This window comes from Vitis vinifera, chromosome 8 (assembly GCF_030704535.1).
Source record: "Vitis vinifera cultivar Pinot Noir 40024 chromosome 8, ASM3070453v1".
NCBI lineage: Eukaryota > Viridiplantae > Streptophyta > Magnoliopsida > Vitales > Vitaceae > Vitis > Vitis vinifera.
Genome location: NC_081812.1, coordinates 23,555,913 through 23,568,695, shown reverse-complemented (window position 1 = coordinate 23,568,695; position 12,783 = coordinate 23,555,913). Strand labels below are relative to the sequence as shown.

Genomic DNA, 12,783 nt, shown 5'->3' with positions numbered 1-12,783 from the left:
ATACAAGTAATGGACTTCTATTTTGTATTTTTTTTGTGCAAGGCCTGTTTGTTTCTTTGTATAAGAAGAAACAAGAAACCACCCCCTAAAAGCCTCCTTAATTCACAACAATATAAATTTAACCTTGTAGTTAGTCACGCATTTTTACCATTACAAAAGCTATTCATTACTATAATTTATATAGCAATTTTAAAGTTAAGATGGATGAAAGTTTCGAGGGATTTAGTCCTCCTCGTGCTGGCAAACTGTATTCATGTTTCAAGTAGCACTGAACCTAATATGCTGAAAAGCAACTTAAAGGATAAAAGCCAAATCCCACAGAAACATTAGACAAAGGGAATTAGGGATGAAGAGGCTTGAAGCACATATTAAGAGCTTGAGCATGGTGTTGAATGTGATGGTCAATGAAGGTGGCAATGAAATAGTAGGAATGATCATAACCAGGCTGCAACCTCAGGAGAAGTGGAACCTTAGCATTCTTGCATGCCTCCTCAAACTTGTGGGGTAGCAGTTGATCGTGCAAGAATTTATCATCCTCCCCCTACACAAACAAACAACAGTAAACAAGCCGGCTGTGTAAACTGCACAGTACTAAGGTTAACTGGATAACATGCATACAGCTAAGTACCACAACATACATGGAGATGTACAAATAACTTGAAGCTAAAGCCCTAAACCAGGTATCAACCAAACAAAAGAAGGGAAAGGGCATTTTATCAGCACAAGTTTCAACAAAGATTCATTCTATGCTTGATAAATCACCTTAAAATGGGAGATTGAGCTTACTTGATCAATTAGAATGGTAGCAGATACATCATTGAACTTTGAAATCAGGCAAGTTGCATCATATTCCTGCAAGTTAAAGATTCATTTCTCATATTTAACTTTGAAGATGTAATAAATAAAATTATGTTTTTTTTAAGCCATTTGAGATGTTACCTCCCAATCTGCCTTATTGCCTCCTAGATAGTTTGTGAAAGCTTTCTGGCCCCAGGGACAGTTCATAGGATTCACAATTGGTGCAAATGCTGACACTGACTGAAAAATGGCCCGTGTGCGAGGAGGACATAAATATAAGATAAATGGATGACTACAAGTACAATCACGGTAATAAAAAATAAAAATCATACAACAAAATGCATCAAAGTTTTAGATTTCCTTTAAAATATTTGTTTTCAATTAAGAGACAATGGAAATAAGTAGTAGAAATGTTGCAACTTTCTAAAGATATTAAATGGAAACACTGGAAATCTTTCTATAGAGAAAACTTTGAAATATTAAAAGTTCAGAAGTTGATTAAGTTTCAGGCCTTCTACAATTTTATCAAAATTTAGAACTTTGAAATGCAGAGAGGAAATATGATGCTTAGGCACCTTATACTTGTCCAGATTTTTCAGGTAGATTGTCAGAGCTCCATGCCCGCCCATAGAATGACCAGATATAGATGCTCTTGATGTATCAAGCTGAGCAAAATTTTCACTCAGAACTTTGGGCAATTCCTTGACAACATAGTCATACATCTGCCAATTCTTCCACTTCTCTTGTGTGGCATTAAGATAAAATCCAGCACCTGGTTGAAAAAAACGTAAAACTGAGTGCATTTTAAAAGCCATACCTTAAACAAGTTCACTTCCAACCAAAGCTTGTGTGCACTGCTACTTCATAGGTGCTGATAGGAAAGTACTTTTCTCTATTTTTGTGTTAAAATTTGATCTCGTGGACTGTGCTCAGGCAAATTGTCTCCCTCTGGATTTGATGGAGACAAGTGGCAGTCACCTTTAGAAGTTTATCAAAGACGCAAAGGAGTGGGCTCCAAGGCCCAAACTTTAATTTGGCACTCTCTGGATGATAATGGGCTTAGTCAGGATCTTATATAAGTCAATATGGGCTCAGCCTAGTAATAATTTCCAGAATTCAAGTTATGGGCCTGCTCAATGGTTATAAGTTACCATTTTCAGTCATTATTATTGTCATTTTCCAATAGTCTTTAGTGTGGTTAGTAGTCGATCCAAGTTCGTTATTTTCAAGCTGCATTATTACTATGTGTCTAGTTCCAAGGAGTTATAAGTCCCTAGAAAGTCTTATATAGTAGTTGATTAGTCTTTTGAGAGGAATCAATGAAGAGATGAATGAGTTTCCATCAGCCACTATTTTCTTTGTGTGAAGCAAAGAGTACTTGGGTGTGAAGCCTAAAGGATTCTAGGAGCGATTCCTATAGGGTACTTTCAATTATATACTACTCTCCTTTCAATTATATAATCGTAACTTATATATTTTATTTTCTTCAATTATATAAGTTATGATTGTTTAGCTGGTTGAGGCACAGAGTAAGAGTATTTATACTGAGACCAAATCCAAGGCTGTGACAGAATAAGAGTATTTTCTGTTCAGTAGTTAGATTCCATGTATTTACCTACACCAAAATCCCAGCTGTCAGCCTCTCCTTCCACATTCAGGCCCCCTATGACAAAAGATTACATGTGAGAGAGACTCATTACAGCAGCTTCTAGAACCATTGCTGCTAACATAAAAGCAGTTTGAAATAGAAAATAAAATTGCATACAATATCTTAATGTGAAACAGAAAAACCAACAAGAATAAGAAAAGAAGGAGAAAATTTAATTGGCAACCCAAAATGGACATGCTCATTCCTATCCAGTTGTGTGTATTGGAAAAACCAAGTTCCCCAAGGTTCCAAAATGTTTTAACTCGACGAATATACTTCCTTGTAATAAATCCAAAACATATTAATATTCTGAACAACTAAAAGCAAAAGGCAAGAAATACAGTTCAGTAACCTTTCAAATATTAATATTCTGAACTGATTAGAATGGAGTAAAAATGCAACTATTACATCTATTTCAAGCTGGTTCCTTATCAACATGCTTTCCAACACATATTTCAAGGGAGATTGTGAACCTAACTGGAGGAACTGGGTGGGGTATAGCAGAGTGCCTAGATCAGCAACCAAGGAATCAGTCTTTTTAGCTGAGTCTTACATGGATCACACTTTCCTTTATGTAAAGTTGGGTTGTCAAGATAAAGGCCATTATAGGGATTTCATTTTTCTTTCCTTCTTTCTTTAGTTCTTTTTCTTGTTTGCCTTCTTTTTCTTTTTCTTTTTCCCTTCTCCCCACAATGAAGAGGAGGGGAGGAAATTTATAGAACCCCCACCCAGTTATATTAACAAGATCAGTCAATTTAGACTTTTGAGAAGAAAGGGCAGAAAATACATATTATAAATCATTACAAAACATCATGCAGTGAAGTAAATTCAAATTGAGAATGTCAGAGAGTCATTTCCCCCCCAGTGTCAGTCACATCAGAAACATTTTATAACAAATGAGCCCGTGAGTGTTTTAGCAAGGTTGACAATTCTAGACAAAAATTCCCAAGCGTCTCCCAACTCAAGTCTTCTAAAGTCTCCCTTGGACTACTTGCCCAGTGAAGATCGGGGGAGGGGGGGGGGGGGGCGGGCGGCGGTTGAAAGCGTTTAGAGCCAGAGGTTAATGTGTATGGTTAAGGTAGTGGATGGACAAAATCAAATTAATGGTTATCTTTGTTAATTTTTTTAAAAGAAGCCTTGGGAGCCATTGGGTAGCTGTCTTTGGGAGCCAATGATCCAGCCACAAGTAGGATTGATCCACCCTCAGCTATGAAAAATTTTCAGCCATCAGATTGAAAATTCTCCTGCCCATTAAACCCAAAATTGCTATTTTAGGGTTGGAGAATGCCAGGCAGCCGCCTCACTCACAAGGCACACTCTTTTGAGCTCCTCCTTCAATCCAAATTGGGTGTGTTTGGTTCTCAAGAAATTCCTTCCCATTTTGAATTTCAAAACAGTTTTTTATTGGATTTTCCCTTACAAATGGGTTGATTCATTAGGTTTCTTCCATTAATCTCTCTTGTTCTCATTGCTTTGGGTTAAAATCCTTGTCTTCTTCATTGAGCTTCAAGAAGAGCCTGATATTGAACTTGGTGTTAATTCCAAGTATGCTCTGAAAGAAGAAGATGGATAGTTGAAGTTGGAGGGTGTTGGTCAGGCAATCTGGGAGAGGATTAGTAGACTTGAGCTAGGTAAATCCTTATACCTAGTTATTTTTCTTCATAATGGATGCTTTTGATCACTCATAGGCCTGTAGTTTCTCATCTCTTTGGAGATTTGCCTTATTCTCTATCTCTTCTTTAGATAATTTCCTTGTGTTTATAAGTAGATTAGTTGAGAATTTGAATTAAAATTTGACTATTTAATCTTTGAAATGGTTTGATATAATTTCAAGCTTGGTTTTGAAAGCAAAAGATACTTGGATTTGTGATTAGAGCAGTTGGAAGTTGATGTAAATCTTGATTGGGGAGTGTCGTTATATTTGCATGTGCATTGCATTGATTAATTTGTTGGAAGAGTGTTGATGCATTCATTCTTGCATGTGTTTTGGCATGCTCGTTGAAAAGAATTGAAAGAGAAAAATAAAAATGAAAAATTTGACGAAGTGATAATCATTCTGAGGGATCCATTTTAAATTTATAACAACACCTATTGACACCATAGGACCATAGAGCCAATATATTCTTAGTTCTTAATCTGCACTAAACTTAGAATGACAAAAATTCACTTCAAGTGAAAAAGCTTTCACCTTGTGGTTAGGTTATGTTGATCAGCTGGAGTTATTTGGCTCTATATGGTTCAGAGCCTTTCCCAAGTAGAGTTATTTGCTACTCATTGATTCTGACAAGAGATTTGTTGCTTGGGAAGCAACATGGGGAAGAATTTTGACTTCAGATCAACTGTAGAGAAGAGGAGTGTCTTTAGGGAACTGATGTTATATCTGTCGATGCTGGATTTGTTGATGGGATAGGTTTGAGTGGGTTGGTTCTATGCTTTTCTTTCCCCTTTTTTTTTGCTGTTTACCCTCTGTATACTCTGGTGTATCCTTGTAGCTCTTTTTGCTGCTTCTCTTTGATATTTTAATTATAAATATACTTTGTGTTTATGAAACAGGTTACATTAAACAAGCCCACAAATTTTTGTATAAACCCAATCAATGCATTCTCGGCTTCAACCACATGGTTGGACAATTACTATACAAGAATATAAACTTAAATGCTTTCAAGAAAATATCATGTTATTGCTATACACAATGGGCTAACAAGAGTATAAGCTTCTTCCAAAAGATGCCTTAGCTGAGGAAAGGAATTAGAAAGATCTGAGCCATGAAGATTTTATTTGATATAAAATAAAAGAATACACCTAGATGATAACATGGACACCAGTATGCAATTTCACTATTCCTTAAAAAAGGTAACCCTGTTGTCACAGTCAGAAACAGATAAAGGAAACTCATTGTGTTGAATGCAGTTAAAAAATAATCACCAGGTCACCACAGCAAATAAAAAATCGCATTATTTTTTAATATGTCAAGAGTCCAATATATCCACACCTCAGAAAGGGTTCAACACATGGATGCATTTATTTAGCCTTTATCTAGTCCTTTTGGTGATCGCTTATTTAACCTAACCATGCACAACATAGCAAAACAAAGACTGAGCAAAAATAGGCCAAAAATAGTAAAATCTAGTGATACAAACTTGATATTTAGCCTGACCTAGTCCTTTGATGATCACTTAGTTCACCTAACCTCCATACAGCATCAGGCAAAATGAGCAACAAGCCAAAAAAAATTTTAAAAATTTGTGGTAGAAAATTGATGTTTACTTAAGCATGTTGAACATTAATTCTAGAAGTGTTGCTTACTTGGTGATGTATCAGGGGCAACTAGAGCAATTCCTTCACTTGAAGCAACACGTTGAGCTCCAGACTTGATTATAAAATTTTCATCTGTACAGGAAAGGCCAGAGAGCCAGTAAAGTACCTGTTCATTAATGAAATGGAGAGTTATCAGGATAATTGACAAATGATGTTTTCAATAAATTCTAGTGCACCAAGAATTGCATTAGTATGTGGCAGCATAAGATTTGATAATCAAATTGTTGGCAAAGTTTAACAGTTTTGATCTACAGGTGATCCTTAAAGGAAAGAAATAACTTCAGACTTCAATATGAATTTAATTAAAAGAAACATATTTAATAGATAATTTTCTTCATTGACACGATCTTCTTTCTTTTTAGTCAGATTTTGTTTTTTGACAAAGAGTAACTCATACTTCTTTTGTATACTCTTGTGCTATTCAATTCAATGACTTCTTATTTTCTGATTGAAAAGAAAAAAAAAGGAAAATCGAAAGTACCAACAAAAACTATCATGAAATAGAGAAAAGGCAAACCATGGAGCAAATTGCCCATTAACAAATACACATGATACAAATTTAATTAAAATAATATCCTTGTAAGATTATAGCAAACATTTAATTCCTGAATTGCAGGGCACACCCCTTTTTTAGGCACATTTTATATTTATATTCATAATTTGATTATTGGGAGAAAAAAGGTTTTTAGAGCATTTAAACATTAGTGAACAGGCACATCACCTGCATGCAAACTAACCTTGCAACCGGTCATAAAATAATGGTGCAGATTGATAGCCATATAGTATAGTGGTAGGATAACAATGGTGAAGGTGTGGTATGGCAATGGATGTTGTGGGATAGCCATCGTGATAGCTGTAGTTACATGACAGCTATGGTGCTAGTTGCACTGTTTTTTTTTTTATAGGTAAATAGGAGAATATATTAAAAAGAGCTAGCAAAAAGCGTAGCCAAGTACACACGAAGTATACAAAAAAGGCTTATTAAGGCATAGAGGCCCAATTGATTGATTGATTGCTCTAAGGGCATGGCTTAAGGAAGCGAGGGGTGATGCAGCACACGATCATCATTAGTTTCCTTTAGTTTCTATTTTAAGTTCATCATTAGTTCCTATTTTAAGTTTATTTGCTTGACTATTTTGTTTAAGATTGATTTTCTAGTTTTCCTAGTTTCCAAGTATCTTCAACAATAAGGAAAACAACGTGTTCGTACTTGGGCCAAGATGAAATGGTTGTTACAAAGGCGATTTCTCCCTTTGGATTATGAACAATTTTTATACCAACAATATCAAAATTGTTGGCAAGCCAACCGCACTGTGAACGAATACACGGAGGAATTTCATTGATTAAATGCTGGAGTTAATTTTTCCGAAACGGAGGATCAATTAATTGCTCATTATACAGGAGGCCTAAAGCTAGTTATTCAAGATCGGCTGGCTCTTCAAGGCGTTTGGACCATAACAGATGCAGTTAATTTGGCAATGAAAGTAGAAAATCAAATCAATAGGTCCACGGTGCACACTCAGAGTAACTTTCGACGACCAACCCAAGAAGCTTCTTCTGCTCCAAGGGGGTCAACTACTCCAGGCAGCAACAATAATAGCAATAAAGATGCCCCTTCAACTCAAAATTCAGCACAAAATCAAAGTGGAACTTTAACCCTTGTTTGATCTAATACTCAAGGCCGAAACCAGCCACAACAAAAACTCAATAACGACCCTTATGTGCGTCCAAACCTTGGGAAATGTTTTTGGTGCAACCAGTCAGACCATCTTTCAAATAATTGCCCGAACAGACGATCTATTAACTTTGTAGAAGAAGGAGGCAGTAAAGAGGAATAGGTTCTTGAAAAAGATATCTATGAAGGTGCTGAGTTTGTAGAAGGAGTTGTGGGAGAAGAAGTAGCATGCATTTTCCAATGACTTTTGCTTGCTTCGAAGAAGCAAGACAACTCTCAACAACATAAAATATTTTGAACTCGATGCACCATTCGTAATAAAGTGTGCAACATGATCATTAACAGTGGCAGTAGCGAGAATGTTGTTTCTAAGGCTTTGGTGAAAGTACTAAATTTGAAGACTGAGAAACATCCTTCTCCATAAAAGATTGAATGGATTAAGAAGGGCTTGGAAGTTCAAGTGTAAAAGTTTGCAAGGTTCCTTTGTCGATCGGGAAGTATTACAAAGATAAGATCATATGTGACGTAATGGATATGGACGCTTGTCATAGTTTATTGGGGAGGCTGTGGCACTATGATGTTGATGCCACTTACAAGGGTCAAGAAATACTTTCGTCATTTGGTGGTTTGACAAGAAAATTGCTTTAATGTTACAATCTCAATAGTCAGAAAACAATTCGGTTACTAAAAAAGATAAGTTTCTATTCACCAACATAATGGGCCCAAATTTCTTTAAGCAAGTCAATGAATCAAATTTTGTTGTAGCATTGGTGGTTAAAGGTCAATCTGAAGCATCTATTGATATTCCCACCAAGGTTCAAGAAGTACTTGTTGATTTTACTGATTTATCTCCTAATGAGTTTCTTCCTATGCGAAATATTCTACACCATATCAATTTAGTACTTGGAGCTAGTTTGCCTAACTTGCCATATTATCGTATGAGCCTAACTAAGCATGAAGAGTTGCAGCAACAAGTTAATGAGTTGCTTGATAAAGGCTTGATTCATGAGCATGAGTCCTTGTGCAGTCCCAACTTTACTCACCCCAAAGAAAGACGATAGATGAGGCATATGTGTGGACAACACCACTATCAACAAAATAACGATCAAGCATCGTTTTTCCATCCCACATCTTAATGACATGCTTGACAGGTTGGAAGGTGTTGTGGTGCTTACCAAACTTGATTTACGAAGTGGTTATCACCAAATTCATATTCAACAAGACAACAAGTGGAAGACGACTTTCAAGACTAAAAATGGTCTTTATGAATGGCTAGTGATGCCATTTGGGCTATCAAGTGCGCCAAGCACATTCATGCGATTGATGAACCAAGTTCTTCATCCATTTATTAGAAAATTTGTGGTGGTTTATTTTGACGATATTCTCATCTACAGTAAGAATGAGGAGGAGCACTTATCACATCTCAAGATTGGTGGTTTGTTTGTGGTGGTTTATTGGAAGATTGGTGATAATACTTACAAGATTGGTCTTCCAGCGGATATGAACATTTTCAATACTTTCAATGTTGTTGATATCTTTGAATACTTTCCCCCGGATAAGTTTTCTTTGCAGCCACAAAACTCGAGGACGAGTTTTCTTCAAGTAGAGGGGATTGATGCAGCACACAATCATCATTAGTTTCTATTTTAAGTTCATCATTAGTTTTCTATTTTAAGTTTATTTGCTTTACTATTTTGTTTAAGATCGATTTCCTAATTTTCCTAATTTCCGATTATCTTCGTTTCCTATTTCAATTATTTCCTTTATTTTTGCATTACAAACATTATTTGAAGGCTTATTGTAATTGTTAGAATTGGTTTAATATAATTTATTAAAATTATTCTCTAATTTTCATATCCCATTGTGATCTTTGTATTTGTTTTTTAGTGTTTTTCCATTTCATTTTGAAACAAACCTTTCGCTGCACTGGGAGTCGGTCAACAATTATCTACTTCGCACTTGGCTACCCAGCATTTACCGTGGGCATGATAACTAGTGCACCAGAGGTGCATCCTCCCTAATCCTCTCGTACTAGGGAAAGGTCTTGTCAATGCTCTAATGCTCACACCAGATATAGATTGAACTGTCTCACAACGTTCTGAACCCAGCTCATGCAGTGCTTTAATGGGCGAACAACCCAACCCTTGGAACATACTACAACCCCAAAAGGCTAGCAACAGAAAAAGGGCTAGCAAAAACAAACCACCCAAATAGCAACCAACCCTAACACCTTAGAAACCTGGGTAAAACCTTGTATGGACTAGAAGCCACCCAAGAGCCCTTTTGTAACCAAAAACCAACAACTAAGCTATGAGTGAAGACAATGACCTCATAGTGATAGAACTGAAACCCTATCGCTCCCCCCTTCTCCTTGACTGAGAGAGGAGAACAATTGTAATTCACCGAACATTCAAGTTTTCAAATTTTCCTCTCCAAACGAGTAGACGAAAATTTCCTAGTTGCATTGTCATGAGGACAATGGCATTTTTCATTATATTTTATTAAACTTATTTTTGACAAAACTTCACAAAGTTGTACAGCTTGAGCTCTAGCAAATTGGTCTATTAAAAATACTTTTCCACCCATCAATTCTTCATTACTAGCACAAGGTGCCCTCTAGCATAGAAAGTATTCGGATACAAAATAAAATAAAATAAAATAAAAAGCAGTTTGAAGTAATGCAGCTAAATAAACAAATACGGATTAAAAAAGAGGTTTTCATTATGCAGGTGGCGTATGCATCTCTCACCAAAATTAATATCAAACATGCCAAAACATTTGTGTTGATAGGCAAGCAAATAAAGAAATTAACAGTGCATAACAAAAGGTAAAGAACAAGAAATCAGACAAGGAAAGACATTGCGGAAAATGAAATGATAAAGCAAGGAAAAAAAATTACCCATCGATTAGAAAATTGAAAATGATGATTTTAATACCCTTTATGCTTATTAGCATGAAAGTAAACATATCTTAACAACATGGCATGAAGCATAGAAATCTAAGAAATGAAACCACATCCAAGAGCAAAACCCTAATTGCTTTCCCCCAACAGGAGTGAGCCAGTTACCCGGGACGATGGCGAATAAAATTATGCAACATTTTGGTCGAAAGAGTAAATTAAATTTCATGAGAAGCCAAAAACCTAATTTCTGTCTTCGGCGTTCATTTTGAGAGAAAACTTGCCCAGATTGGAGAACCCTATGAAATAAATAGCCTTGATTTTTGGCTTGTGGAATTGAGCTTCTAGATAAGATAAGATGATAAGAAATGGGTATATGAGAAATAGTGAATGAACCCCAAAATTGTCGAATACTTGCAAGAATTGTAAAACCCTAGGGAATGAATCAACTCAAACAATGAGTAATAGCAGAGGGTAGATGTTGCGAAATGGGGAAATGGAGGGACTTACAGGGAATTTGTGAGAAGGAGAAGGAAGAGGAGGAAAGTAAACGTGAAAAGTCATGGAACAGCCGAGGGTTGGGCTGAAATGCTTGAATCTCTTATTGTAACCTCCAAACATCTTAGAGCCGCTTATCTCTGTTGGTTTCGCCTCCATTTTTCTCTCTGTGATCTCACAAAGTCACAGACTCACAATCAAGCTCCCACACTCACTCAGGGTTTCCAAGCCGCGAGACAGGAAAAATGATGAGTACAAGTGTACCACAGTCAATTTTTTCATTAACAGATAATTAAAATAATTATTATTATTTTACGGGAAGCGGTTTTTTATTTTTTATTTTTAAATATATGCATATTTTACAAACTTTTCAGAGAAAACAACTTTTTGCGAATTTATTCATTAAAAAAATATTGTTTTTTAAAACAAATTTAAGTTGTGTTTCTATATATAATATTCTATAGATTATGTAAAGCAATTAAAATTTAACAAATTTTTTTATTAAATAAAAATCATATTTAATATTTTGAAAAACAATATAGATCATTTTATCCTATCTATATATCCTTCTAAATCATTCTTATGGCACATCATTGTTATTGTTGTTATGATATAAAATAAAACATAAAATACAATTTTTGATATGTTTGGAAACATTTTATAAAAGTAATTTTATGTTTTGAAAATATTTTATAATTTTTTCTAAAACCTATTTTTTCAAATAAATTTTAAGCTTTTTAATTATTTTTTATAAGGTGTTATCAAAAACGATTCTAAAAATAGCAAATACTTCGTAAACTTTTATATAAATAAGTGTGTGATACCCTAATAAAAAATAAGTCAAAACAAGTTTTTCATATTTAAATTCCAAAACAAAATTTTATCTCTAAAATAATTTTAAAAAAAAACATTTTGAATATTATTCATGATTTCACTAGACATTTTATTTAAAAACCCCATTCATTCGTTCGCATTTTTTTAGACTATCCAACCAACAATCCCCATTCAACTTCTTCAATCAACTCAATTTTAAATTTAAATATCATTTCTCTAATTTTCTCATCCCATCTCAGTTTTATTTTCCTCCAACCCATAAAAACCAACAAAGGGTTTGATTAATCTTTATTTTAATTATAATAAAATAAAGTTTGAAATTAATTTTTTTTACTAAATGAGTTAGGCAAAAAGATTTTTAAAGTGACAACAAATACAAAAAACAAATCAATCAAAATGAAATGAAAAATAAGGTGAAAACCTCAAAGAGAAGAGCCTTCAAGACATTTCATCATATTTTTTTTATCAAGTTGTTGGTGCACTGGGTTTCTCATACATTTTATTTTTGCACAAAAATATTATCATTATGCTAATTTATTTTAAATTCTTTAATAATTGATCGAATTTTTAATTTTCATTTAAAATTTCAAGCTAAATGTTTTCTATTTTTTCTAAAAGGTTTTAAAAAGGGTTTGCATAAGTTGTTGAATGTTCTAAGCCTAAAATCAGAGTATTTGGCCAATTTACAGTGCAACCAATCGAGGGTCAATGAAATTGGTTGAGTCAGTTGGGCTTGACTGATCAAGGGGTGCTTTAACGCTCCCTCTCTTCTAGTAGCTCAATGTTCTCAATTAGGCTTGATCAATCAAGGGGTGATTTTACACTTTATCTCTTCCGGTAGCTCAATGTTGTTGGTCAAGGCTTTGCCTTTCTTGGACAAGACTTTGCCTTTTGTGATCAAGGTTTGGTCAAGAACTTAACCCCATCAGTCACCTATTAAAAGCATTAACTGCTAATGGCCAGTGAATTGATCGAATCGATGCTTAATTGATTGGCTCCCCAAGCCTAATGGTTAGTTTGACCTTCTCACTCTCATATAAAGACTTGAATCTTCATTTTTTTTAACTCTAACATTCCAAAATCTTTTTAGAATATATTTGAGCATTGAAACAG

The 12,783-nt window shown here is 34.8% G+C and overlaps 1 protein-coding gene across 4 annotated transcripts; it reads right to left on the bottom strand.

Annotated features, from left to right (window-relative positions):
- Positions 1-141: 141 nt before the first annotated feature.
- On the bottom strand, positions 142-11,106 carry LOC100253701 (S-formylglutathione hydrolase). Of its 4 annotated transcripts, none has more exons than XM_002284453.4 (7): positions 10,849-11,106; positions 5,753-5,870; positions 2,414-2,461; positions 1,374-1,570; positions 940-1,038; positions 787-852; positions 142-541 (listed from the first exon to the last, which is right to left on the bottom strand). In XM_002284453.4, exons 1-7 carry the CDS (start codon positions 10,993-10,995, stop codon positions 341-343), a joined length of 876 nt encoding a protein of 291 aa, XP_002284489.1. In that variant the 5' UTR covers positions 10,996-11,106; the 3' UTR covers positions 142-340. The 4 variants fall into 4 exon arrangements, with proteins under 4 accessions (XP_002284489.1, XP_010653741.1, XP_010653743.1 ...); XM_010655439.3 differs by having other exon boundaries at positions 763-852; positions 10,849-11,105; XM_010655441.3 differs by lacking the exon at positions 2,414-2,461 and having other exon boundaries at positions 763-852; positions 10,849-11,103.
- Between the last annotated feature and the right edge of the window lie 1,677 nt (positions 11,107-12,783).

Excerpts from the sequence above, each read along its gene's own strand:
- LOC100253701 (XM_010655439.3), bottom strand. The coding sequence starts at position 10,995 with ATGGAGGCGAAACCAACAGAGATAAGCGGCTCTAAGATGTTTGGAGGT. Across the intron at positions 5,871-10,848 it reads CTCCTTCTCACAAATTCCCT|GTACTTTACTGGCTCTCTGG; the intron begins GTAAGTCCCTCC and ends ATTAATGAACAG. Across the intron at positions 1,571-2,413 it reads CAGCTGGGATTTTGGTGTAG|GTGCTGGATTTTATCTTAAT; the intron begins GTAAATACATGG and ends TTTTTCAACCAG.